Below are 25,900 nucleotides of genomic sequence, written 5' to 3'. Positions count from 1 at the left end.
TTTAACGAAAGTGTTCCTTGCTCTTTCCTTTAGCAAGCTTCAAATTAAATTCTAATATTTTTTTACGATTGACAGTTCGAAATTCAAAGTGTTCTATTTCAAAATTTAGTACAGATTATATATCACTTGTAGATATATCGAAATTTACTCGGCTGCAAACGAACATTTGACAAAATGAGGGCGACCTGTTGCAGACCAATTCCATCGGTTAACTCTAGTATTGTGAGATGTTTCTATCGGCCACGACGATTGAACAAATATTACGATATTGTGAGTACTCTTCCATTACAAAATTGGTTTCCTTTTCACAGAAACGGACATAAATTTTCGAATAATTGAATTTGAATTGATTTGAGTGATCGCTCTTTGACTATACTATAAGGAATATAGGCACGAGATTAGTCTCTAAAACTCTATAAAATCGAACGCGCCAGGCGCTTTTTAAATGTATTATCTATCTGGTAAATCCAGCTACGATCGGAACGCGTATATATATTTCTGACTATATAAACGCTGCAAAAGCTGCCAGAGCCTCTGCTCCTGCCAGATGTGTTCTCTAAACCTTCATCTGTTGCTTGTAATAGCTGCTCTTGGCCAGGCGGAATGACTCCGCCTTGATGGCATCCTCCATAGTGATAATCGGCTTCTTGGGGCAGTACTTAATGGTGTGCGCCGAGTCCCCAGATGCCCCGCATATGGGGCAGACGTAGGTGCGCAGCTTGGGGCACAGTACTCGGTTGAAGTTGTCTCTTACTGCGTGGCTGTTGACCACCGCCTCTGGCTCGTTGTTATTCTCACAAAAGACGCAGTGGCGGCTGATCTGTAAGGGTTCCGGAAACAGATTTTAATATGTATGTTATAAAATGGAAAATAGGTAGATTTTTAAGGATTTGTCAGGTTTATCTTAGATAGAAAGTTCCAAATCGTTGGAAAACTGTACAGAATTACCAAATCGTGCTTTGATTTTTCGAAAAAAAGATATGATCTTAAGACTTTATAGGGAAACAAGAGCAGTTTATAAATTAATTTATAAATAAGTACTGAGCAAATGGTTCAATTGGAAATTGTGGCCATTAACTTAAAAACCATTTAAATGTTTTCTGATTTGGAACTCATTCCTCAGACTGATATTAAAGACTTAACTAAATAATTTATAAATAAATAATAACTTAAAATCCCAATTTCCATGTTAAGTTAGTTTACAAGAAATTGTATTTAATACTTCCCACTTCCTTCTTGAAAACTTGATCAGGGCCACTCACCTCTTTGGCCTTGTTGTTGTTGTTGTATCGCTTGTGCACCTTGTTGTTGCTGGGATTGGAAGCACCGCGCAGCTGGTCCGGCTGCAGGGGCAATCCCAGACCCATTCCCATGCCAAGATTGGGGGACATGGCAACTGTAGCTTGTGCCTGGGCCTGCACGGCACTGGTGTACGACATGTTTCTCCACACGCTGTTTAGCTGCTCGCGGTAGTTGTGCAGCCATTGGGAGGCCAGTGGTGTGGCAACGGACATCAAGTTGGCCCCATTGGATTGCATTACAGGATTGCGTCCCATTGGCAAGTGCATTCCTTGTTGTTGTGGCTGCTGCTGCTGAGCCGGCGGAGGTGTCTGCGCCTGAGGCGGAGCACTCCCGTAGGAAAAGCGGCCAAGGTCATCGCTCACATAGCCGTTGGTTGCAAACTCCTGCATTACATCGTGCATGGAGCCAGTCGAGTTTTCTGTAATTAGGAAGCTTTTTATTATGACGTTCAGATCGATCAAGACATTTTGATGTTGGCTTTTGGTGCATTTAAAAAGCTATGGAAATATGGGTAATTTTTTGGTTTATCCATTTTTATAAGTTATGCTATAACTAAAATAATGAAGTACATTTTTTCTTCATTTTTCTATATAATAAAATTAAACACCGTTCAAACATATATTAGCATAGAATATAGAAAATTAAAATGGATCATCACTGTTGAAAACACGTTAGTTTCGGAATAAAGCAGAAAAGAACAAGCAAATTTCGAGGATCGTAAACAGAGCGGAGAAGAGAAAACACCAAAATGGCTTTCTTGAGTGTTAGGAAAAGAAATAGCACAAGTGATTTGAAGGTCAACGACCGAAAAGTCAGAGGCGTTGGATATATGTACTTATTAAAGGGGAGTATCAGACCTTTAGGTGATGAACAATATATGGGGAAAATGGAATTGTATAAATCCGTTTCAGGATTTAACGTTCGTTAACTGAGAATATAATTGATTAAAGTTAAGAAAATAAAATCGACAAAAAGACTGCTCCTAACTTGATCTTCAAATCTTTAAATTGATTAAGTACATATCCTTTGGGAGATTAGGAAAGCGCTAATAAACTTAAAATTGCTTTAATATAACTCAATAAACATTAAAAGCTTCTTCAAAGAGCTTTGCAATATTGGAAATAGGATGCAAATAAAGTAAACAATCTGTGTGCACCAATTGGAATGCAACGCAGTTGCTCTCTTAGCCCCCCTTGAAATAAGCCCATGACTTTGGATTAACTGTACTCGTACAGCCAGCCATCTCGCTCCCGCCCGTTGCTTTTGCCATTCCGTTTTCTACGACGCCATTTCGCTATTCGTCCCTCTCCTCACTCACCTGCTGCGCCCGTCGTCAGCTGCGCAAAGATTTTCAAAGATCGAGCAATCTCGTCCTTGCGCTGGTGATTCGCCGCCGCCGATGCAGCCAAGGCCAATTGGTGCTGCGCCAGGGCCAGTTGTTGTTGCTGCTGCTGGAGCAGCAAGTGGTAGTGGTACTGCCGCTGGAGCAGGAGCGTATTGGCAGAGGCGGCGCTGTCCGCCAGGAGGGGAAAATGCGTCGTCTGGGCAGTCGGCGGGTCGGGGGTCAGTGGCGTCAGGGGGGTGCTGGGCGGACTGAGAGTCGCCGACGACGAGTTGGCGCCATTGGTGTCCAAGTACATGTCCTGCAGGCCCAGCATGTTGAGTCCTCCTCTTGCGTGGAATGCCGCAAAGTTGTCCTGCAAGCAGAAGAGGAAACCCTTTGTAGGAGGGTTTATCGTGAAAGGGGGGTGCTTCACACTTACTGTTGCTGCGCCACTGCCTTCCAAGTTGCTGCGGAACATGGCGAAAGTCCGGTTCGAAAGTTACCGTTATCCGCTCTCTCTGCTTTCCACGGATCCTCAACCAAAAACCAAGCCGGGTTTAATCAACTGAAGTATTCGCGATACTTCTTTATCTAACAATAATGTACATGTAACAAAACTCGGTTTTGGGCTTTAAATCGTGGTGCAGAGTCAAAAAAAAAACGTTAATTCGTATGTCCCGGAGACAACTGGCTTCATCTACAAAGCGCACAGAACAATCTCAGCGGAATGGGAATTCTGGGAATTTTGTAAAGCTGCGCGCGCCAACTAACGGTTCCTGGCTAGAGGTGGCCAGGTGGAGAGCTGCAGCGATATTTGTTTCGACTTACAAGCATATCGATATGTTTTAAGCGTTATAAAGCTTTATTTTTTTACACCAAAAAACAGGAGTACTGCAAAGAGACAATAGATCTTCTTTGAACCAATTGCCACGACGATTCTTGTCAGTATTATATAAACCAGTACCACCAATAACCGCGCCCTTACATAATACGAAAACCCAGCAACTAAGCTTGACACATCAATAAAAACTAGGAAAAAAAATTCCTAAAACTACAAAAACTGACACGCGCCACACGCCGTCACAACAACAATCCCCGCACACAATTCAAATATCGCGCGCTGTGACGGCCTCTCATGATATCGGCCCGGGACTATCGGACTACCGACGAATCGAACTATCGCGCAAACTATCGCCGACGGACAACGGACGTTTTGCAACACAGGCGCGCGCTGAACGAAGAGAACAGCTGACGCTGATACGTGCGTGGTTCGCGGCAGGAATTACATAAAGTTTAGAGCCTCTGACGCCACACTCCCGAACATTCGCCATCGGTCGGATCCCCTGCGAAAGGTCACCTAATCCCCACCATGGTAGGTTCCCTCAGATCCCGATCTACACTGGCGCCCCAGAGACAACCGCTTACATGTGCACATTTCGAGGTTAAAACGGACGAGCTTTCAATGGTTTTTTTTCCATTTGCAGTACAGAATAGCTGCCCTTGCGCGGGATCGCGCCTGTCTCTTCACGTTCCAGCAGACGTCGCAGAATCTGCAGCAGCAGCAGGTCAGACTTGGGCTTTTAGAAACCCAGGTTGCACCCGCATTAAGTCATGACTTTACCCCGCAGCCCCGCTTTTATAGCGCGCCAAGTCGCAGGCCCGGCTTCTTCTCGCAGTTCTTCGACAACATGAAGTCGGAGATGGACAAGAACAAGGAGATCAAGGACAACATCCGCAAGTTCCGCGAAGAGGCCCAGAAGCTAGAGGAGTCGGACGCCCTGAAGTCGGCGCGCCAAAAGTTCAACATTGTCGAATCGGAGGCGCAGAAGTCTTCTAGCAAGCTGAAGGAGCAGCTGGGCGCCATCAAGGAGCGAGTGGGCGATGTCCTGGACGACGCCAGCAAGTCGGACCTGGCAAAGAAGGTCACCGAGGAGCTGTCGAAGAAGGCCAAGGGCGTCAGCGACACGATCACCGACACCAGCGGCAAGCTGGGCCAGTCCAGTGCCTTCCAGGCCATCTCCAGCACGACGACGATCATCAAGAAGGAGATGGACAACGCGAGCATAGACAACCGGGTCTACCGTGCGCCTCTCCAGCTCCGCAAGCGCGTCCAACTGGACATGAGCGACAGCGATCGCGTTGTGGAGCCCAACACGGAAGCAACTGGTAGGTCTTAATCTATACCCCCTAAAGAGATCGAAGTACATTAACCATCTCAATTGCCAGGCATGGAGTTGCACAAGGACTCCAAGTTCTACGAGTCGTGGGAGAACTTTAAGAACAACAATACCTACGTGAACAAGGTCCTCGACTGGAAGGTGAAGTACGACGAGTCTGAGAACCCCATGATCCGTGCCTCCCGCCTACTTACCGACAAAGTGTCCGACGTGATGGGCGGCCTCTTCTCGAAGACGGAGCTGTCCGAAACGATGACGGAGCTGGTGAAGATCGACCCGAGCTTCGATCAGAAGGACTTCCTGCACGACTGCGAAACGGACATCATTCCCAACATCCTGGAGTCGATTGTCCGGGGCGATTTGGAGATACTGAAGGACTGGTGCTTTGAGAGCACGTTCAACATTATCGCCACGCCCATCAAGGAGGCGAGGAAGGCCGGCATGTACCTGGACTCAAAGATCCTCGACATCGAGAACATCGAACTGGCCATGGGCAAGGTGATGGAGCAGGGACCCGTGCTGATTATCACGTTCCAGGCGCAACAGATCATGTGCGTGCGGGACCAGAAGAGTCAGGTCGTCGAGGGCGATCCGGAGAAGGTGATGCGGGTGCACTACGTCTGGGTGCTGTGCCGCGACCGCAACGAACTCAACCCCAAGGCTGCCTGGCGGCTGATGGAGCTGTCCGCCAACAGCCAGGAGCAATTTGTTTAGCGCGTTGCCATGCCTTTCTTTTTTACCGAGCCGTTTAAGTTTCCCTCATTCTCTCACCCACAAAACGAACGAAAAGATCACTGGACACTGAGCATTGACGACGAACTGACCACGAACTCGACCCGCAGGATCTATCAAGTGTGTACAAAGGTTTCGCTTTCGATTGCTTTGAAAGTTTTGTCCGCCACTAATCGACTGCGTTCGCCCGGCAGGGGCTGCTGGTCGGTCCCGCGAAAGATTCCCCCATGAATTCCGGGACTAGTCACTCATTCCCCAACGACGCCCCCGGTCGACCGTTCCTCGCGGCCACGCCCCCCATCGGTCCCTGTCCAGGAAAGCACGGATGCGAAGATCGGTGCGGGGATTGGCCGTCGGGATCGTGGTTCCTCCGCTGGTGTCCTGGCCAAATCTATAAAGTTGAAGCTTAAAGTGCAAACGCCGGCATAGGCGTATAAGTAGTGACCATAAGACAAATTGTTGAGTATAGTTGAGTTTAGGTATTTTAAGGCCCCACCCATATCCCGACCCCATCATCCAGATCCCGACCCCGTCTCTTGTAAATACGGAATTCGCCCAGGGCAGCTTGGGCACTGCAAATTGACTGTACACACGGAATCCAAAGAGTTGTACGTACACCCGAGCGCCACTCAGAATGTCTAGAAAAAATAAATACTTCAATATTTTTAGATATATACCATTGAAGCAACTGGTGAATTCTTGAGATATAAGTGTTATGTTGCCTTACCTTAATCACAGACATCCAAGTTTATGGTTGGCCATTGGGCAACCGTAAGCGCCAGGCTACTATGTGTATACAATAAAAAATCCAATACTTTTACTTAGTCGATTTGATTAATATGGGATTCCCAGAAAATTTGTTTTTAACAGCTGTAGGATAATAGACTTGAAAGTTATGAAAACGTTCTTAAATTTTAGAAAGCATTTGAGTCATTTAATGCATTTTAGTAATTTTTATCATTAACTATCATTAAAATTCTATAAAAAATATGCTGTTTTGTGGAGAAGACTAGTTCCTTGCTCAATTAAATATATTGTTTAAAATATACAAAGTTTTATTGATCTTATATTTAAATTAAGCCTTTCAAAATTGATTATGCTGCTTTCAAAAAATTATAATGTATAAACTGACTACCCCCAACTTTCTGTTACGATAAATACTAGTTATGTTACTGCTTGAGGCCTTGATCGGTTAACAGAGCCAACGAGCTTTGGCAGTTGACCAGACCCAGACGACTTCGTGTGCCTCTCGGTTTCTCATTTCAATCCCAAACCTCGTCGCGAACGCACGCAAAACTCGGCAGCGGAACAAGTAAATATTTATAAGTGGTCCGCAGAACAACTCGGAAGGTTTATTCATCCAAAATACCCAGCGATCTAGTGGCGCGTAACCAGTGCGTGTGTGATAAGGAGTTAATTGATAAAGGAAGTGACGGTACCCGCATATCTGAAAACGCGAAATGGCTCTGCGGAAAGGTTTCGCCCTCTTCGGCGCTCTTCTGTTGGTTCTGCTCGCAGATTGTAAGTACCACAACAGATACGTATAAGATATATCTACAATGACAACGACCGTAGAAGATAGATAGCCCCAAACAGACGCACAACTCGATATTTCCACTTCTGCAGGGAAACTAGTTTCGAGCGCAGCTGGATGAGATCGAGATGGAGCGGCCACTTGGCTAGACAGTTAACAGTTTACGGTTCGGTTCACCCTTTTTGCCTTAAGTGCCTGGCCTGCCAAGATCGAAGACCAGGTCCGGTTCGGGCACGGGCTTTTGTAAGCCAGGCTTACAGCGCATAAATATGGGGGTTTTATTATAGAAGGGGGACCTCCCGCCGTCTCGTCGCAATGAATCGTCCATCAAGGTCCCACCAGGTCGCGAAATTAAATTGCAAGACTTTAATTCCAGGGGACTCCAGCTGGCTCGTAGTGCAGATAAGATTTCGCCAGGGCTTTTGCGTTATATGGTACATGATTGATACGCAGTTATTGTAGCTAAACAGTTGTGGTCAAAATAATTGCTGTGGGCTGTAAGTCGTTATAAGAAAAGGAATATCCTTCTGGAAGGTTTGGATTTCTTATGTATTTATTGTCTTGGTAGTTAAAACGTAAAAACTTATCAAAGTAATTATTATTTTAAAATTCTAAATATGGTATAATAAAAAATCACAAGACTTGTAAGTTAGAATATAACGTTTCTATAGTAATAAATAAATTTTGAAAATTGTTTAATGCGAGATTGTTCTTAAAAATAATAACCATCATATTTACTTGCTTTTATTAAACAAGTTTGGTAAGATAATTTTTTATTTCTTAAATACAATTTTATTCTTCTTATTTGCCCACATGTTTTTCGCATGAACCTATGCTATCTTATGATTTTAGCTAGCAAACTTATTTTATAGCAAACTGCCAAATGACACCCGTCTTACCTTGAGGTTTATAAGGTGTCAGAACTTTATAAGCAGAGTCTTAAGTTATATTATTTGCCCTAGAGATGTTAGCACCCGTGATTTTCTGATAAGAAATTCTGGACTCTTTGACACTTGTCAAAAGTGGATCAAGTTTTCTTTGGGACAAGGCTTTGTCCTATCGTCACGTACTGAAATCAAACTGGGGGACTTACGAATGTCGAATGCAATGAATTGCAAGACGTCATTGCTATATTGTGTGCTCTTTGGAATTTTTTTTGGCTTTTGTATATGGAATTTTTTGGAAGATTCCCAGCTACCGCGCGTTTATGCCGCGCTTCGTGAGCGGTTTTAGCGAATCCGACGATCGGCATTGGCAAATCGTTTGTGGCATTAGAAATGTTTGTTGCTGATTTGCGCTATATAGTATTCATATGGACAGGTTTTGCAAAATACCATACGTATTTACGCCAAATCTTATAGTGAATATGTATATACAGCTGCAGTTAAGGAAATAGGAATGGAATATCATGATTAGTGTGTAAAGCTGTGAGAAATATAAATTTAAACCATCTTGTTTTATTTTAATATCAGAATAAGAAATTGACAAATATATTTTAGTACAACTTTTTTAAATCAGTTGAAATAGTCTTTTTTAATTTATTGCAATGGCAAAATGGTTAGGCTGGAAATCAACATTCCTATTAAAAACCCCTATATTAGTATTCATTTAAACGCGACTGTGCTAATTAATGCCTCTTCTTAAGCTCCAACACGCTTTTATTTTGTTTGCCGGAAAGCGTAACCCAAAATTCAGTGTTAACTGATAAAAAGCGGTGGAAAAGCAAAAAAATCCTTATTGTCTGGGTCTGGTTAGTTCTGAATAAAATCAGAGCTGGCAGATAAGCAAACATATCTGATTCTGGCCGTGTGTTTTAATATGGCCCGCAATGTGGCTGCTGAAAGGTGCTAGTTGCAAAATCTCGGGGTAAATATTTGCGCTTCCCTCGAAAGCAGGAAGATCTGTTCAGGTAGCCCGATAAGCTGTAACCAAATACCCGGACCCGGCTAATTCAACCGAATGCATTATCTCATTTCTGCTTAATTGCTTTCTCTTTTAGCCCATGCCAAGCCCTCGCAGGATTTGGGTTTGAGCCCAACGCAAACGGAGAAGCCCAGCGATCTGAGGGGAGGACTGGTGGCCAAAAATAAGACAGCTGTCGTGGAGGTGAGTTGGCCAACAAAACGGTGGGTAACTGGGCTAAGGAGCCCGGGAGAACGGGATAAAGTGGAAACCACTCCGACTGGCTTGACGCATTAAGTAGGGAACGACCCCAGACGCTGAAATACGAGCCAAGCTAATGCATTTTCGGTTTATTTTTACCCAGAACCGGAAATTTACGCTTTAAAAATGTTTATTTATTTTCACTTTGATTAAATGCAAAAGCACCATAAGACACGCGCGGCGTTTGCCTTTTAAGGGGGCTCTCCGTCTTCGGCTCCCAAGAAACGCTTATAAAGACAAAAAGAAAAAGCACACGCACTGAAACTTTGCATAAAATTAAAGAAACGGCGGCTAGAGGGTTTTCATCGCCTTAGTCACGAAATGCCATCGATGGGGGCCTTATAATCGAGAGAGATAATACCCACAACTCCCCATACTTTGGTGACTCATGGTGGCAATCCGATTCTAGGTAATTCCTCGACTGCCGTGACGTTTGAATGCCAGATTTCGGAACCCCCACTTCTCCACCACCTGGGTAACCCCCGTTTCTCTGCGATCAGATTACGATTTTCGAGATCTCCCAACTCGATCTCGTGCTTGTCACCTTTTTTTATATGGCTTGCTTATAACTCGTTAGTTGTAAACAAATAGGTCCATTACACGAGATGGGGGATTGAGACAGAGTCAGAAAACCGGTCACGTAGCTGTGGAAAATTGTTACTGCCAATTACAAATGTCACATCTCGACGACCCCTGCGGTCATCGGGGTCACCAATCTACATTTACAAAGGGTTACGAGTGAGAGTGATCTCTGGTAGTCATTGTTTTGCAAACAACTTAAGTAGTTGCGGCAGTAATTAACATTCCTAGCGGAAAAATATGGGTAACAGATTATGTAAGATAAGTTCGACTGACCTTACTGATAGTGCGGAATCCATAAACATGGCTAGTTTAAACAGCTGTAAGCAGGGATGAGTGAATATTTCACAGGTGTTTGGCAATCAAAAGACGTCCGTTATCACTTTAGCTTGGGTAATTGAGACATTAGTAAGGTGAGTCGGGTTTTAAGTGATGATTAATATGAGGAGAAGTTTGGCTTACGCAAGGCGTCGAAATTTTTAGTTATGAGTCAGCGGTCCGATTTCCTTGTGGTAATATTTTATTTTTAATTGTTAGTCTCGTTACCAAGCCACTATTTGCTTTAACTGTACAGTCGGAATAAAAATTTGAGGATTGAAAATGGTATATAAATGAAAATGGGATTACAATTTGTAAATTATGTGTAAGTTCCATTCTTTTTAACGATACAAATGTGTTGTATGTTAATTTATTTATTGCTGAGCTAAAGCGTTGTCCTAATTTTTTTCACCACCTTCTGTTTTCTATTACCATACCTTATCTATTATTCTTTATATTCACTCAAACAGTATTTTCCAGCATGTTTTGGCATTAAGTACCTGACCTAAAACTGTTTAAGGCCACAGTTTTTGTTTGTATTAATAGAAATGATCTCAAATAGTTATGAGCCACTTTTAACAAAAATGTAAGCCACCCACTTTCAAAAACTAGTTGCCAAATTCGGCATAGAACTTGCATAGAATCACGTGCCTGGGGAAATCAATTACTCAACCGACAGGGAAAGCCACATCGATGACACGAGCCTCTTTTTGTTTTGTGACCAGACTGCACAGTAAACAATTTGCGACACTTTTTATTTAAAGAGATATTGGAGATAGATAAGATTATAATTTTAATAAATATGCATACCTTAAATACTGATAAAATATTTCATGTTTTTTGTAGGATACTTCCCTGAATTCCGACTCAGATTCGGAATCGGAGGAACAGCAAAGGCGGTCGTATCCCCACCGCGATGAGGACCAACTGAACTCGGCCACCAACTTGGTGCTGGCCCAGAACTACAAGTACGATGTGGAGATCCTGGAGTCCGGAGACGCCGACCAGGAGGACAGTGGGATGGATGACACGGACGATCTGGAGGAGCGTTTCAAGGGACGTGGCGTGGTCTTTAGCACGGATACTGAGAGCTTTGCCTCCGAGAACATCGAGGTGGCCCCGGTGGACGTGCAGGCGGATGCGGTTAGCCAGGGACACGTGCTGCTAGGCATCGTGGTTGTGGGACTGGCCTTGGTTTCCATTGCCCTGTACGCCGGCATGGTCATATGGCGCTCGCACCTGGAGTAGGTTCTTGGCTAATTGTCCTAATTTACAGAGTGCTAATTCTCGACTCTTTTTTTCTTTTTACCAGGCAGCGGTATGGAATGCGCGAGCGGTTGGTGAACCAAGATCTGGAGGAGGAGGCGGGTGGAGCCGATGAAGGCGATTATCACGTCTACGCCCCGACTACCAAGCCGGCTACGCCCAGGGCGTAGTCCGCTCCAAATCTGGTCCGATTTGATCCGATCCGGTGCGAGACAATTGGACCTGGTTTCGGTTTAAAGTGCGCGCTCACCACACACACATCAGAATTAGACGACAATCCATTCCCAGCCACAACGAGGATGGAGAGCGCGCTCAATCGCCGTCTAATGAATGCCATAAATTTCCACGACAAGCTGACACAATGCATTCCGCTTCCCAATTACACTCTAATGGCGATGCTAAAGGTCACGCCGATTTCTAACATCTAACAGCGCAGTTGACAAGCCCAATTAGTTAGTAAGTTTCTGTGATATTTTTCTAGAGATTCTTTTGTACGTCCTTGCACTAACAATATGCATAGAGCCCACGTGGGCAATCGATAATAAAGAACTATTTGTAAAGGTAAATTAAGCGTTACTCTGGCGTTTTTCTTTTTGGAATTTTATGGGTGCTAAATAACCTTTAAAGAGTTACACAAAGCATTTTTATTTCGAGAACACCGAAGGGATTTTATTAACTGACAAAGGTAATAAACCAGAGACAAAGGAAAAATATTGAATCACACAAAAAGAAGCAGATAACCAACTTTTATAGGTCATTCAACTTATGATTCTTTCTAAATATATTGTGAAAGCATTTTAGTATTACTTTTGGGGAACAAAAATGTTTAGTGTTTTATAAACAAAACTTAACTTTAAATAAACATATATTTTTACAATGAATTGTACTAACTGAAAGCCGAATGCCATTTATTTCAGTCGCCCAGTTTTATATATTATTATGTAAATCTAAAAATAAGTTAATTCGTGGTATCACGTTATTTCCATTTAAATTTTAATTTAAGCTTACCGCGCTTTTGTGTTATTAACAACACTGAAATAATACGAAGCGCAGCCAACTTTGCTCGTTTGGTTCGTAAGTACTACCATTAAGGTGAACTAGTTCATTGAGATGAATAATTAGCCGGATTACTTGCTAGCTGACAGATAACTACTACGAAATGGTTGTCTTCTAACTATTTTGACTCATTTAATTGGATACAATTAGTTTTTAGACCGCCAAACGGTCACCGTAATCTTGAGGCAAGCAACAAGTTTGCTGCACTCGCCGGAACCAGTTCGCGCAACCCCCCATTCACGCGCTTGCCAACACTGCGATCAGCTGTTTCTTGTGGACCTCTCGATTTTTGGCCTGCACTTTGAACCTTTCGTGCGAGTAAAGATACGAATTAGAGTGCGCCTGTCCGCATTCCGGTTCGCCCTGCTCCGCCGTCCAACTGTCCACCGCATTTTCGGCTCGGAATCAGAAACAGAATCAGAATCCCGCGGAACTCGCTGCCGTGCACATCGCAACGCATTTTCACAGCTGCGTTTTCAGCATTTTTGTTCCGCTCTCTCCGGTTCACAGAGCGCTCCGTTCCGCTCTCTCCGCGCGCGCTCCTACAATTCCATTGATAACCTGCCCCGCCCCCGCCGCCCATACCGCCCCCTCAAGTTTTCCCAAAGTGCAAAGCAAATCAAAGTAAAGCAAAGCAAAGCCAACCAAATCAATCAATTAAAATAGTACACCAAATAGTGCATTGCGTGTGTTAATTAATTTAGTTCGCCTTCGCCCCCTCTCGCGAATTCTTTGTGTTTATTAATTAGCAAGCGGTGCATAGTTTCCGGCGGAAAAAGGCAACTTTCCGTTATTCTCGAGCTTCCGCTTGGCGGCCAAAAAAAGAAGAGAAAGGATAATCCAACATGACGCACTGGGAGGACTTCTACAACACGCACCTGCCGCCCGCGGATTTCGAGGACAATCGCTCCCTGCTCAAGGAGTTCTGCGAAAGGCACAACAAGCTACAGAACCGCATCGTCCTCGTCACGGTGAGCAGGGAATCGGAATGAAAATGGGAATCCCCGATATCCGATTAGGATTGGAATTGGGCTCTAAGAACCCAACGTGCTCCCTTAATTAACTATCCGGCGGTCAGGGGTTAAGCTGACCCCAAAGCTGGTGAAAGCTTTAATGGCAAAACGGGCGCCTGGGGCCTTAAAAACAAGGCATATAGTGTGCATGTGCATAAATTTAAGCTAGTCCGAGTATAGGTCTTTAAGCTTAAACACATGCCAAAAGTTCGTAAACATGTTAAACTACTTTTCTCTATTTAAACACCTTCGTTTGCTTACATTATGTAGAATTTAAATTTTAAAAGGGACTAGTATTTGGTAAATTAAAAAATATATATACGTTTTATATTAAAATACTGTATTATATTAAAATGGTAAATTAAAAAATATATATACATAATTATTATTCTATTTATACCGAATTTTAGTATTAAATATATGTTTGTGCCTTTGAAAAGGTTTTTAAAATCATAACTAAAGTTGAAAATATAAGTTCAGGGAAAATTTATGTGTACCATTTTGTATTTGGTTATAGAAAATTTATCTGAGGCCTTAAAAATTAGGCATATAGTGTGCATGTGCATAAATTTAAGCTAGTCCGAGTATAGGTCTTTAAGCTTAAACACATGCCAGAAGTTCGTAAACATCTTAAACTACTTTTCTGTATTTAAACACCTTTGTTTGCTTACATTATGTAGAATTCAAATTTTTAAAGGGATTAGTTTTTGGTAAATAAATATATATACGTATTATATATTATATTACTCTATTTATACCCAATTTTTGTATAAAATACATGTTTGAGCCCTTAAAAAGGTTTCTAAAATCATAACTAAAGTTTGAAATACAAGTTCAGGAAAAATTTATGTGTACCATTTTGTATTTGGTTATAGAAAATTTATCTGAGGCCTTAAAAACAAGGCATATAGTGTGCATGTGCATAAATGTAAGCTAGCCCGAGTGAAGGTCTTTAAGGTTAAATACATGCCAAAAGTTCGTAAACATGTTAAACTACTTTTCTTTATTTAAATACCTTTGTTTGCTTACATTATGTAGAATTCAAATTTTAAAGGGACTAGTTTTTGGTAAATTAAAAAATATATTTACGTATTATTTATTATTCTATTTATTCTATTTAGTATATACTATTCTTTTTTAGTATAAAATATATTTTTGTGCCTTTAAAAAGGTTTCTAAAATCATAACTAAAGTTGGAAATATAAGTTCAGGTAAAATTTATGTGTACCATTTTGTATTTGGTTATAGAAAATTTATAAAAATGTAAACTGAAGAAACAAAGTTATATCTATCAAAATGTTATTAATTTAAATCCAATATGGCAATGTGTATATTCTAGATAAATGGCTAAATACTTTCCTATACTTGCTTTTGTGTTCTTAAAGAGGCCAGTAAATGCCGATTAAAGTAGAAAGATAACCAGGTAATTGGGTCAACAGTGTTTATTCTCTGGGGCAGCATAAGCATTATATGATTTACGCAAATAGTAAGCAACACGGCATATTAGTTTCTCTTTCTCAGATTTATGGCCAATGCGCAGATACATATTCGAGATTTGATTAACTACCCAAGATGAAATATTTGATTTTTCGATTTTTCTGAGCGACTGAGTTTCTCATGACAAAGTAAAATAATATTGCTTTGCATAGAATTTATTACGATATATAATGTATTAGTATAATCCTTCATTAAGATTAAAAAATTTCTTAACATGAAATAAAATCATTTTAAATGAATACTGATGTAATAAATGGATGAAGTATAAGTTAACAAAAAATGTATCGATTTTTAAATGACTTGCCTACTTTAAGGACCATTTTGTTATCTTCAAGTTAAACTACAATCACAATTTAAATAAATAATATTTTGGAAATAAGAATTTAAAAATTAAAATACAAAATCATTGGTTACATTTTTAACAGAAACCTTGTCTCTTCTGCCATTCCAGTCCGGCGGCACCACAGTTCCCTTGGAACACAACACGGTGCGGTTCGTGGACAACTTCAGCGCGGGCACACGGGGCTCCGCTTCGGCGGAGTACTTCCTCGACCATGACTACGCCGTGATCTTCATGCACCGCCACAAGTCGCTGGAGCCCTTCACCCGGCACTTCACTGGCCAGCAGTTCTTCGACATGCTGGACATTGCGGACAACAGCCAGAGCTCCACGATAGCCATCAAGCCGGACTCGGTGGACGTGTTTGCGCCGGTGTTGGCCAAGTACAAGATCGCCCGCGAAACGCAGATGATCCTGTACGTGAACTTCACCAGCGTGGTGGACTACATGTGGCTCCTCCGAGCCGCCTGCGAGTGCCTGGCCGCCTTCGAGGAGCGGGCCGTGCTCTACCTAGCAGCCGCCGTATCCGATTTCTACATACCCGAGGACATGATGGTAAGATGAGACTCCGGCCGGATGAGGATGAGTGGGCGGCCATGTGGGAAATCTCGTAATTGATTGCGCTCGTCACTGGGCGAGTGCGGAATGAGTGAGTGGAAATTGGTTTTTATCGATTCCCAAAGCTGCACTGCGGGAAACGAAGCAAGTATTACTGAGCACTTCAAGTAGGGCCAAGGCAGAAGGCACAATGATTATGGGTTCATATCGATTTTTAGAGATGCACTGCGGAAAAGGTGGAACTATTACTGTTAATATTACCTAAAGGCATAATTATTCCCAAAGCTGTACAGAGATAGAATTATGTTTAAATGGGGGTGTCGCACAAATCACTTAGGGGCTTGAAATCACTTTTGAACGTAAATTTAGGGTTCTTTAAAGTATGCAACACATTCAGATAGTCTATTGTTTTAGTTATTGCATACTTTTAGGCACCTAAGCGGAAATAATTTATCAAACTGATTTCAAAACCTTTGTGATTTGGGTAGAAAAATGCTTTCAAAAAACGATTGAAGCCTATTAAATAAACATTAATAAACACGCAATTTTTCTTCCTTTCAATTGACATTTTCTCGCAGTGTGTCTCTAGTTGCCTTCGTTGCCCTTGTGCCCGGTGCTCCATCCGATTCCCGGTCGCTATGGAAGTCCCCGGTCTGTGACACATTTCCTCTCCACATTATTGACGTTCGACTGGGCTAAGTCAACTGTGGTGGCCTCTGCTCCTCCAGCTCCTTCAGCTGGCCACCGGGAGCCTTATCAGAGGCTGTCAGTGTCACTCACGCTGGCCTTGTGGCCTTGTCCGCCCGCCAGCAGCCTTAACATTGTCATCGTGTATAATTTGATTTGCATAATTTTGCTTGTTAGCGTGTTTCTGTTCTACGCTTCACTGGACTCCTGCCACCCCTCTAATATTTCTAGACTCCTTTCACCTTTCGCTTTTATCCCACTTTTATATCGAACGGGTGGGCGGTGTGTGTTTACTTGTCAGGGACCCATCCCATGGCAGTCTGTCAGCTGACTTGTTGGCGCAGCAGCAAAAGGCTTTCAAGTGCATCAAATGTCCATTGGTGGGGCGTGAATGGCTCCGCCTGTCAGCCCTCCTTATTTACCTGCCCGTTTCGCATTTGCATACCATCTCACATGCATTTTGCAGGAATATACACTCGAGGTCGCAGGTATAGCACTGCGATTCCCTTGTGAACTGTCTTGTTTTTGATTCATCTTTCCAAAAAGTTTGTCTTAAAGTTGCATTGCAAGCTAAAAGCTTTTGGAAATAAAATTAGAAACATTGAATATTTATTTATTTATATAGGGCTATTCTTGAAATAAACTTTTAAGGAATTGGTTGAGAGTAGAATGAAAAGTTGGAAGCTTTTACAATTATGAAGAAATAATGTTGCTAGACAATTGTAATTTTCTTTAAATTACAAATTGAAGTTAAATGTCATAAGAAAATTATTACTAGGTGTTTTTAAATCACTAATTTAGTTTTAGGTGCCTAAAAGTATGCAATAAAAAAGTCGTATTTCTGAATGAGTTTAAAGTATGTATGTTGTTGCATACTTTTAGACACCTGAAAATTACATTTAAAGAGTAGGACTTTTAACTGAAATCTGTTCAGGATGGAGAAATGTACACAATAGATTCAAAGATACCATCTTATGTGCTGCTGCTTTGGCCCTATCTGTACATCACTTGGGTGATGCCATGGGTGGTAGGTATGGAGTATTTTCCTCTTGCCACCGCCAACAAAGTGGGCCAGATTCTGATTCCGATCCCCAGCACCGTCGTGGCATTTCCTACGTCTTGTTTCCGCTGAGCTCATGCATTTCCCGTTTGCTTTTTCGCTTAAGACATTCGCCCACTTTGTCTGTGTGTGCCCACATCTCTCGCCCTTCTTCAAACGTGTGTGTTAGCCACAAATGGTCCGTTCACTTGATTAAATTGTTAGATATTCTCACGGCCCATTGCCTTGGGTAAAATGTAGAATATGCCGAAAATGGCGAAAATGGCCTGTTGATGTTTATGCACGTGTCTAGTCAAATTTATGCGCATATTTGGCATCATCTTTGAGTGCTGCTCGGAGTCTTTCCCGGGGGCAACACGATTTGGCTGCAATCGATTTGGATTTGCATAATAACCTCTTGGCAATCGTATAAATAGAAGCAGTCAAGCTCGATGCATTGAAAATAAACCACGCTCAAGTTGCGCCTCGAGTGATTTCAAGGACTTTGCCCTGCTCAAAAGTAGGCAACTAAAATCTATTTTCTCCCCATTAGCTCTTAGCTGAGTTTCTGGGAAAATTGAAAACTCATTCCCAAAGATCGAGCCGCCATCTCGTTAGCCTTAAAGCCAAGGTCGGCTCCCATACTGAATTTCAACAAGTCAAACCACAGCCCAGACACGTTTACCCAGCCACTTGCCAAAGTTTGTCGCTGCTTACATACATATAAATGAGTGTATATAGTATATAGTATAGTACTGTGCAAGATGATACTAAAAATTCAATTTCACAATCGCATCATCACGACCGGCGCACACGCCTCCAGGAAAACAAGGCCTAAAAGCCTTTACAAATTTATGCACGGTCTGAGGAGAGGAAGGACATTTCTGCCTTACAATTTGAATTAATTCGGGGCCCGGGGAGGTAGGACACGAAAGTAAATTGTACTCGTAATAAGTAAGAACAAACAGAAAATTAAAAGAGTAAACTAAGTGGAGAAGCAGAAGTGGACAAAAGGCGACGTGCCGAAATCCGCAAATCAAATCAAAAGACTTTACAAGAGCACGCATCAAGGCACAGGCATACTGCAGTTGGGACTCTAAAGAAAATGCGGGAAAAGCAGGAAAGGCGAATTCAATGTCAACAGCTGCTAGCATTTCCCAGTGAGCAGGACCCACAAACTTTTCCCCCCCCAAAAAGCTTAAAGTTGCCCTCCTTCGACTTTCCTCCTTGCGCCTTTCGTTGTCGACTTAATGCCTTGAGCTAAATTTTTCATTTCTACTGGTCCAATGTCCCGGCTACTTAGGCGTGTCCGTCCGGCTGTCCGTTTGTGAGCTTGTCCGTATATCTGTTCGTTTGTCCGCCCGTCCGACCGCATTGTCCGGCTGTGCCCGCTTTTGTGTGTGCCGGATAAATGAGACTGGTCAGCAGCTTAGAGCAGCTTACGGGGTTGCTCAGTTAATGAGAACGGACAGGGCGCGCTCAACAAGTTGCTGGTTGGGCCACAAGGCGTATGAGCAATATTTCTAGCAAAGCTTTAAAAAGAGCCTTGTGTAGGATGTGCAGCCAGTCGTTGTCGTTAGCTCATTACGGCTGAGTTATGCTTTCAATTAGTTGTAATTCATATGCCACGTGGCGGCAACAGAAAAGGGAAAAACTAGAGGGAGAGAGAGAGAAAAAAGTGAAAGCTGAATGGCAGCCCTGGCTTTCATTTTGCCGTCTGTCTGTTTATTTTGCAAGGACACTTTGCTGGCCGAGTGTGCGTGCATTGTATGTGTGCATGTGCTCGTCCTCTCCTCCATTTAAGAGGATGTTGCCGCGGTGGCTTTTGTGGGCAACGAACCAGCCAACCGACGAACCAATCCCATCACATCGCGTATACGCAACGTGGTCTCATCATTCCATTAAAACACTAACCGCTGTCAACGGATTTTCGCAGCCCACCCACAAAATGCAATCGGGAGATGGGGCGCCAACGATTTCGCTTCAGCTGGTGCCAAAAATGCTGGCCCCCCTCGCCAGTTTGTGGGTGCCGCACGCCTTTGTGGTGTCCTTTAAGCTGGAAACGGACGAAAGCCTATTGATTGTGAAGGCACGTGACAGCCTCAACAAATACAAGCACAAGGTGAGTTTGCAGAGCTCCTGAGCGACTAAGCCGCTGAGCCTCTAGCCGGGAACCCCCGTAATCCGAATTCTAATTTCTTCCGCGTCATTATCCGTCCAGCTGGTCATTGCCAATGTGCTACAGACACGCAAACATCGCGTGGTCTTCGTCACGCCCACAGATTCCTACGAGCTGCATTTGAGCCGCGAACAGACGCTGCAGGGGCTCGAGATCGAGGAGCCCATCGTGGCCGACTTGGTAAGTGACTGGGTGCTGAGTGTCATAAAGCCTGAAGGGAACTCACATAAATCCGTTTCGTGCTTAAGTCTTTCAATCAATTTTATGGCGAACCATTAAAATTTCTTTTTTCTATAAAGTAGAAGTTTATATCTCTAGTAAATTAAAATGCAATTGTATGCGGCATTTACTAAAAACTTTTTCCTTTGAATGTCCATGGCCATACAGCTACTATTTCAACAATATTATCAAAGTTGGCAATGGCTTTCCAAGGGAAATGTATACAAATTTAAGACGAAACAATAATTTTCCCTATAAGTTTATGGCAATCCTTGACACTGTAGTTTAAACAATGTGATCGTCTGACCGTAGCCAAAGACATTTAATTAAATTTAGACTATATTTATGGCTTGGCATATTTTTATGTAATTCATAAAATTTTGTTAAGCTGTAGACCCTACATTCCCTAGGTTAAATGAATCCAGCTAGTTAGTTGAGGTTCACCACAAAAATATTTTAAATTGGACATGCATTTTATTTTATATTCTTAGACAAGTTTGAATGAATATTTTATGAGACTGGCTGGGCTAAAATCCTTGAAGCCCAAAAATGATTTATCTACATTATAATACTTTAAATAAATCATATTCAGGTGGTCTGCAGAAAAATGTGCCTTTAATATTAAATAATTCTGTGTACCGTAACCCAAACCGATTCACTCGACTAAACCGTTTAACCTCCCCAACAAAATGTGTGAAATACATATATTATAAAAGCCTTTTTTTTATCGCTTTTTACAGGTGCAAAAGCACGGCGAGTTCATCAGCAACGTGCAACAGCGCCAATGACCGTTGTCCATGCGCCGGAGGCCCCAGACGCAGCAACATCTGCAGCATCAGCAGCACCACCACCAACTGGCCACCGGCGACGAGGACGACGAAGGCGGCGATCTGGATCGGGATCCGTATTGCGTGACCAGCTCGCATTATTGCCGCGTTCTGAATCCGGGCACGCCAAGCTTTGCCCGCAAATACTGAGCAGGTTAAATAGTCCATAGTGAATACTGAAATGTGGATGGCAGACATTTGCATATTCCTTACCGTTTGAGTTCCCCCGCCACAATTTATCTATTTATGAAGGTCGCGCCTCATAATTGAGGTGGCTTCGCTCCATTAGACCTTTCCCCCGTGTTGTTGTTTTTTTTTAATATTAGTTAATGTATTTCGTTTATTGTTGTCATGAGAAATGATGTCACTTGTATGTATTCACCATCCCCCTGGTTCGGTTACTTTCCTTGTCTTCCTTTGTTTGCCGGCACGTTTATGTCATCGAGTATACGCAGCGTGTTGCGCAGACATCAATGGGCGATTTTGATTTATGTTTGTGACAGAGCTTATGCTGCTTAGGTATATATATTTAATGAAGCATCGATCGCCCCACCGTTGAATTTAAATCCCCAAACATGTGTGCTTAAAATGTGAAAATCAAAACAGCGAAAAAGGTGCATGCAATAGCAATTTGCTGGACGAAGCGTCCCTGGACAACTGCTGTTGACGTGACAATTGATTCGCTGTTTTGCATATATATATAGGACCTATGTCTGTTTGGGTTGGAAAAAAGGAAAGCTTGGCCTGTCTGGTGTCCTTGTCGTTGGAAATTTATGGCGGCTCAAGCCTTGGCGCCTGTCTATCCGAAGCAGGTCAAGTGCCAACGAGCAAAGGTCAGCTTAAAGCACCTCAATTTGAGTTTCACAGCGGTGTGGCAAAACCTAATTAACATCTCACACAGACACTGAGTTATTTCTTGGCCGGCAGAGATAGGCTGGGGCTTCGTATCCTTATCCTCGGGGTCCTTTGCGGACCGCCGCCTCTGCCACATTTTTATTGCATGTTATGTCGCTGCCACGCCTCACGGCCCTAAGCTCTAAGCCGCCCGCTTAAACGTGGGACTGTGGTGAAGGGTTGTCGGTGGTTTAGTATCCTCCTTTCATGGAGTTGTAACCACTTCCGTCCCGCCCGCATTTGTGGTTTTCATTCTCCTTTTTTTTGCAGCCCAGAACTATGCAGTGTGTTGTGTGCCCTGCTGTTTTGTTTTCGTTCGTTTTGTGAAGCGGGCAAAAAATTCACATTTTTTCTGTCCTGACGTTTGGGGTTTACGTTGGTTCTGTGTGGAGGGGCTCTTTTGTTTGTGCCTGCATCAAATTAAATTTTATTGCGCTCGCACGCACCGCAAACACTGGCCTGGGAACAGATACGAGATACGAAAAAAAACGGGAAACAATCACACATATGGCTTAGGACTTAAGCCTGGCTCCATTTTCCTTTCGTTTTCACATCTTGTTGCTGGGTTTTTATGGCCTCACCTACGTGCACCCACATATCAAGTCGCCCTCATGTGAACTTCCCCGCGTATCGATTGTACATTAAAGTATAAGCATAAAAATTCAGTTTGCCAACATGAGTTGCGTACAATAAAATATGTATAACTAGCCAAGTGTGCGAACAAGATGGAACTCTTTGGACCGGGAGCTGCGGATGGTATTTGCCTTTATTGGCAAACAGCGTTTTTTTTCTGAAAGCTTATTAAGAGTGTACGTAAGCATGCCAACCATAAATTAAATACTTAAATATCTGATAAGTGTTCAATCCATAAATGTAAATTCAAGAAGAACCTCTCCATATCCATACTTTAGGACTGAATTCTTATTGATTTTATAAACAGACATCCGAATAAACTTCTTAGTCAACCTCTAACTAAATACATAAAAGAAATTCAATAAAAAAGAAAATCAAAAGTTCACCTACTTTTCAAGTCACATCTATCTATGTAAAACTATTCTATATACATAACATTTACTATAATATCCAAGAGCGGAATAAAACCAAGTGAACCAATTTGTTAAAGTTTCAATATCCAATTTGGACCAACCCGTATGAACAAAATTTGAAAAAATACGAAAAAGCTATGATAAAAGAAATATATATATATCTCGATGTATACCTTGAAAAGAAAAGAGAAACCAAGGAATTTCCATTGAATATTTACTCTCTACAAGCATTTTGCCCCTTAAGCTAGATAACTATTTTATTGTTGAAATTGGTAGAACAAGAACACCCAAATCCAATTGTACGCAATGCAGTTATGGTCACTGCACCTGCCCCTTTCTTACCGGAATCCATGAGCTGTTTAACTGTAAAACTGTTGTAAAATGTTTACCACAATGTACCATATATACCGTATTGAGTGTACTAACGTCTAGTATCCGTATACTTATACATCTACAAAGTACATAATTATATATATTTGAGTGTGTATTAAACTGGAAATGAAATAGCTTTAAATGTATAGAAAACTCAAGGTGTTTTATTTGATAACGGATTGGGATACATGTTTCTTTAAAAGCTTACAACTAAATATATTTTTTAATAAGATTTGATATGACATTGTCATTATACAACCGCTAAAACTAGGTTCGTAACTATAAAATATTGAATGTCAAAGGTATCACAAAAATTTTTACTTGGCCAATTTTTAGAACTGTTACTTCCAATTAAATGAAAATATCGAAATATTAGTTGGGCAAATCAGTGAACTTAAACTTGAGCGGAATGTTCGGTAGATTTATCAATGCAGATCGAAAGGCATTCTCCGTGGGATAATTGAACTCCACGTTAAAGTTACGAATGAGTCGAGCTGTTCCCAACTCCAGTTCCATTTCTACGATACGTTTGCCCACACACATGCGAGGTCCAAAACCGAAGGGGAGGAACACAAATGGATTTGTGGACTTCAGTTCGTTTGCTGGACACTTGGCCTCTGATTTCTTGGGGGTACGCAGCCAACGCTCTGGGAGGAACTCGGAAGCTTGCGGGAAGTACTCATCTCTGGTCAGGGCATTCAGAGGAACGATGGACACATAGGTTCCAGCTGGCACTTGGTATCCACTGAGAACTGCGTCCCTAGAAAGGACTCGTGCATTTCCGACAATCAATGGGTTAACGCGCTGGGATTCCTTTATGCAGGCTCGCAGATAGGGGATGTTCTTTATAGACGCCTCAGTGAACTCGGAGTCCTTGTTGGGCAGAATCTTCATCACCTCCTCCCGCAGCTTGGCTTGCTTCTCCGGATTCTTGGCAAGGCACAGCAAGAGAGCCGTAAAGGAGCTCGATGTCTTAATGGAAATTACAATGATATTATTATATTTTATGCAGATCATTATATGAATTACTCACTGTGTCCACTCCAGCCATCAGCATGTCCATGGCCATAACGGTGGCCACCTTCCTGTTGACTTTAAGCAGCTTCTCGAGGACACTTTGCTCATTCTCCGGACGCACCACACCCGCCTTGGCCTCCTTATCCAACCGATCTATAGCTTCGTCGACGTAGGCCAAAGTGACTTCCTGGATACCATCGAGTGCTTTTAGCAATCGCTTCAACTTGGGAGTTTTAATATATCGCCAGGGCGATGGCTTCATCTCAAGGTCCGCAGATACTATAAAGAATTCATCCAGGTAGTGGAAAAGTCTGAGTGCTTCGCTCTCCTTCTTCGAATCCTTGAGTAATCCTAGCTGCTTATCCAGAGCCACCACAGATACGGATTCTAGGGTCCAGCGGTTGATGGTGTCTATAAAGTCCTCGGGTGCCTCCAGAGTTGTGGGATTCCTCAATTCTTTTATACTTTTCAAGTAAGATAATAATAAGATAGATAATAAAAGAAAGATTATATGAGAGTTGCATACCGCTGCACAAACTCCTGGTTTACTTGCGACATCTTCTTGTAATACAGTCTCACATTCTTCGGTTGCATGAGAACGGGATTAACAACGGTCCTGAAGTCTCCCCAGGGTTTCCCCTGAGAGGGAATGATCCCCATGACGCCCTGGTAGAACTCTTTTCTGTACTCCTCACGATGATACCGAAGAGTATCATTTCCCGGACGATGGGGCCACACTCCCTCGTTGCGGAAAACCACCTCGAAGTCCTTGGGATTGTGGGTGTTCAGAAAAGGTGGGTTACCCATTATTCCTGGCATGAAAAATATGTCGCCGTAATCCTGTCGCATGGCCTCAAACATGTCCATTAGCTCCATGTTCTTGTACTTTCCACCGGGCATGAAGGTCTTCATTATCAATGCTATCATATTGGTGCGAGGAACCTGATCAAATGGCTTGGCCTGCAGCCATTCCGAATCCTCTCTAGCTTCAGCTGTTGCAACATTAGTTTGCCAGCGCTTAAAATGGTAAGGTAATATTGTATATAATATTTATTTGAATTTCTTTGTTTGTTGGCCTCCCTTATCTTACAATTAAAAAACATGATAAACGTCCTGATAGTTCCTAGACTATTTGTTTATATTTAATATATGCATATACCTGTTGTGTGGTGAGCGAGAGAACAGCTTTTTGCGACTGAATTAATGATACACCACTGCGCACTTTCAGCATTTTTGCGATGTTTAGAACTATTCCCGTTCAACGCCAAAATTGAACTGAGAACCGAGTGAACGTTCTAATAGCTTTATAATTCTAAGGCTGCGAGAGCTTTAACTCTTAATTGGACGATAACAACACACAAACAGAGAGATAGCGAGAATCAGAGAGCAAATAAACATGTTCTTTAGGGTATACTAACAAGTCAATTGAAAATATTAATTATATTAGAACTTAAAGTACGAACTCGCACATTTTCATACAATTTTTAAAACATATTTGAATAATGACCTTGCTAAAAATGCGTTGTTTTTCAAATGTTTTATCTGTCTTAGACAAACAACAAGCCCCCAATAAACACACTCAAATTAGGCGACCCCCCGTTCATATCAGTCAGTGTCAATGCCAACAACTTATTGTCACCATGACTAGAATATATTGAACGTTGGGGTAGTAAGCTTTTTCAAACTTTATTAGATACGTATAAGAATACATATAAATAAACCTATAAAATTATAAACTTGTTTTTATTAAAGACTTTATAA

At 42.3% G+C, this 25,900-nt stretch overlaps 5 protein-coding genes across 10 annotated transcripts; 3 read left to right on the top strand and 2 right to left on the bottom strand.

Moving 5' to 3' along the window:
* The first annotated feature begins 64 nt into the window (after positions 1 to 64).
* LOC119559741 (mitochondrial import inner membrane translocase subunit TIM44) lies at positions 65 to 6,355 on the top strand. Of its 5 annotated transcripts, none has more exons than XR_005220948.1 (4): positions 65 to 270; positions 4,111 to 4,792; positions 4,853 to 6,143; positions 6,205 to 6,355. XR_005220948.1 is itself a non-coding variant. In XM_037872796.1 (4 exons), the coding sequence occupies exons 1-4, from the start codon at positions 175 to 177 to the stop codon at positions 5,515 to 5,517; spliced, it is 1,380 nt and encodes a 459-aa protein (XP_037728724.1). In that variant the 5' UTR covers positions 65 to 174; the 3' UTR covers positions 5,518 to 6,355. The 5 variants fall into 5 exon arrangements, 4 of the variants coding, with proteins under 4 accessions (XP_037728724.1, XP_037728723.1, XP_037728727.1 ...); XM_037872796.1 differs by having other exon boundaries at positions 4,111 to 4,191; positions 4,255 to 4,792; positions 4,853 to 6,355; XM_037872799.1 differs by lacking the exon at positions 65 to 270 and adding an exon at positions 3,707 to 3,998 and having other exon boundaries at positions 4,111 to 4,191; positions 4,255 to 4,792; positions 4,853 to 6,355.
* LOC119559743 (protein nanos) lies at positions 258 to 3,360 on the bottom strand. 2 transcript variants are annotated; one of them, XM_037872802.1, is made up of 4 exons: positions 3,066 to 3,355; positions 2,621 to 2,999; positions 1,263 to 1,720; positions 258 to 820 (listed from the first exon to the last, which is right to left on the bottom strand). In XM_037872802.1, exons 1-4 carry the CDS (start codon positions 3,102 to 3,104, stop codon positions 557 to 559), a joined length of 1,140 nt encoding a protein of 379 aa, XP_037728730.1. In that variant the 5' UTR covers positions 3,105 to 3,355; the 3' UTR covers positions 258 to 556. The 2 variants fall into 2 exon arrangements, with proteins under 2 accessions (XP_037728730.1, XP_037728729.1); XM_037872801.1 differs by having other exon boundaries at positions 2,621 to 3,360.
* Positions 6,356 to 6,782: 427 nt separating the features above from the next.
* Positions 6,783 to 11,971, top strand: LOC119559744. The gene is made up of 4 exons (XM_037872803.1): positions 6,783 to 7,056; positions 9,069 to 9,175; positions 10,976 to 11,373; positions 11,442 to 11,971. Exons 1-4 carry the CDS (start codon positions 6,996 to 6,998, stop codon positions 11,563 to 11,565), a joined length of 690 nt encoding a protein of 229 aa, XP_037728731.1. The 5' UTR covers positions 6,783 to 6,995; the 3' UTR covers positions 11,566 to 11,971.
* A 757-nt stretch (positions 11,972 to 12,728) lies between these two features.
* LOC119559868 (phosphopantothenate--cysteine ligase) lies at positions 12,729 to 23,261 on the top strand. The gene is made up of 5 exons (XM_037872977.1): positions 12,729 to 13,422; positions 15,413 to 15,856; positions 19,522 to 19,707; positions 19,807 to 19,944; positions 20,724 to 23,261. The coding sequence occupies exons 1-5, from the start codon at positions 13,297 to 13,299 to the stop codon at positions 20,769 to 20,771; spliced, it is 942 nt and encodes a 313-aa protein (XP_037728905.1). The 5' UTR covers positions 12,729 to 13,296; the 3' UTR covers positions 20,772 to 23,261.
* A 3-nt stretch (positions 23,262 to 23,264) lies between these two features.
* LOC119559867 (probable cytochrome P450 12a4, mitochondrial) lies at positions 23,265 to 25,410 on the bottom strand. Its single transcript, XM_037872976.1, has 4 exons — positions 25,299 to 25,410; positions 24,666 to 25,156; positions 24,156 to 24,603; positions 23,265 to 24,094 (listed from the first exon to the last, which is right to left on the bottom strand). The coding sequence occupies exons 1-4, from the start codon at positions 25,368 to 25,370 to the stop codon at positions 23,495 to 23,497; spliced, it is 1,611 nt and encodes a 536-aa protein (XP_037728904.1). The 5' UTR covers positions 25,371 to 25,410; the 3' UTR covers positions 23,265 to 23,494.
* Between the last annotated feature and the right edge of the window lie 490 nt (positions 25,411 to 25,900).

The sequence above is a fragment of the Drosophila subpulchrella genome, unplaced genomic scaffold, assembly GCF_014743375.2.
Source record: "Drosophila subpulchrella strain 33 F10 #4 breed RU33 unplaced genomic scaffold, RU_Dsub_v1.1 Primary Assembly Seq354, whole genome shotgun sequence".
Taxonomy (NCBI): Eukaryota; Metazoa; Arthropoda; class Insecta; order Diptera; family Drosophilidae; genus Drosophila; species Drosophila subpulchrella.
The sequence above is the reverse complement of the archived record's forward strand: the minus strand, read 5'-3'. Positions and strand labels throughout refer to the sequence as shown.

Coding starts and splice junctions, on each gene's coding strand:
- LOC119559868 (XM_037872977.1), top strand. CDS start 13,297: ATGACGCACTGGGAGGACTTCTACAACACGCACCTGCCGCCCGCGGAT. Junction 13,423..15,412: donor ACCGCATCGTCCTCGTCACG/GTGAGCAGGGAA, acceptor CTGCCATTCCAG/TCCGGCGGCACCACAGTTCC. Junction 19,945..20,723: donor AGCCCATCGTGGCCGACTTG/GTAAGTGACTGG, acceptor CGCTTTTTACAG/GTGCAAAAGCACGGCGAGTT.
- LOC119559867 (XM_037872976.1), bottom strand. CDS start 25,370: ATGCTGAAAGTGCGCAGTGGTGTATCATTAATTCAGTCGCAAAAAGCT. Junction 24,604..24,665: donor AACCAGGAGTTTGTGCAGCG/GTATGCAACTCT, acceptor TTACTTGAAAAG/TATAAAAGAATTGAGGAATC. Junction 24,095..24,155: donor TGATGGCTGGAGTGGACACA/GTGAGTAATTCA, acceptor ATTTCCATTAAG/ACATCGAGCTCCTTTACGGC.
- LOC119559744 (XM_037872803.1), top strand. CDS start 6,996: ATGGCTCTGCGGAAAGGTTTCGCCCTCTTCGGCGCTCTTCTGTTGGTT. Junction 7,057..9,068: donor GTTGGTTCTGCTCGCAGATT/GTAAGTACCACA, acceptor TTTCTCTTTTAG/CCCATGCCAAGCCCTCGCAG. Junction 9,176..10,975: donor ATAAGACAGCTGTCGTGGAG/GTGAGTTGGCCA, acceptor TGTTTTTTGTAG/GATACTTCCCTGAATTCCGA.
- LOC119559743 (XM_037872801.1), bottom strand. CDS start 3,104: ATGTTCCGCAGCAACTTGGAAGGCAGTGGCGCAGCAACAGTAAGTGTG. Junction 1,721..2,620: donor GCTGACGACGGGCGCAGCAG/GTGAGTGAGGAG, acceptor TCCTAATTACAG/AAAACTCGACTGGCTCCATG. Junction 821..1,262: donor ACAACAACAAGGCCAAAGAG/GTGAGTGGCCCT, acceptor GAACCCTTACAG/ATCAGCCGCCACTGCGTCTT.
- LOC119559741 (XM_037872795.1), top strand. CDS start 175: ATGAGGGCGACCTGTTGCAGACCAATTCCATCGGTTAACTCTAGTATT. Junction 271..4,110: donor TGAACAAATATTACGATATT/GTGAGTACTCTT, acceptor TTCCATTTGCAG/TACAGAATAGCTGCCCTTGC. Junction 4,793..4,852: donor GCCCAACACGGAAGCAACTG/GTAGGTCTTAAT, acceptor CTCAATTGCCAG/GCATGGAGTTGCACAAGGAC.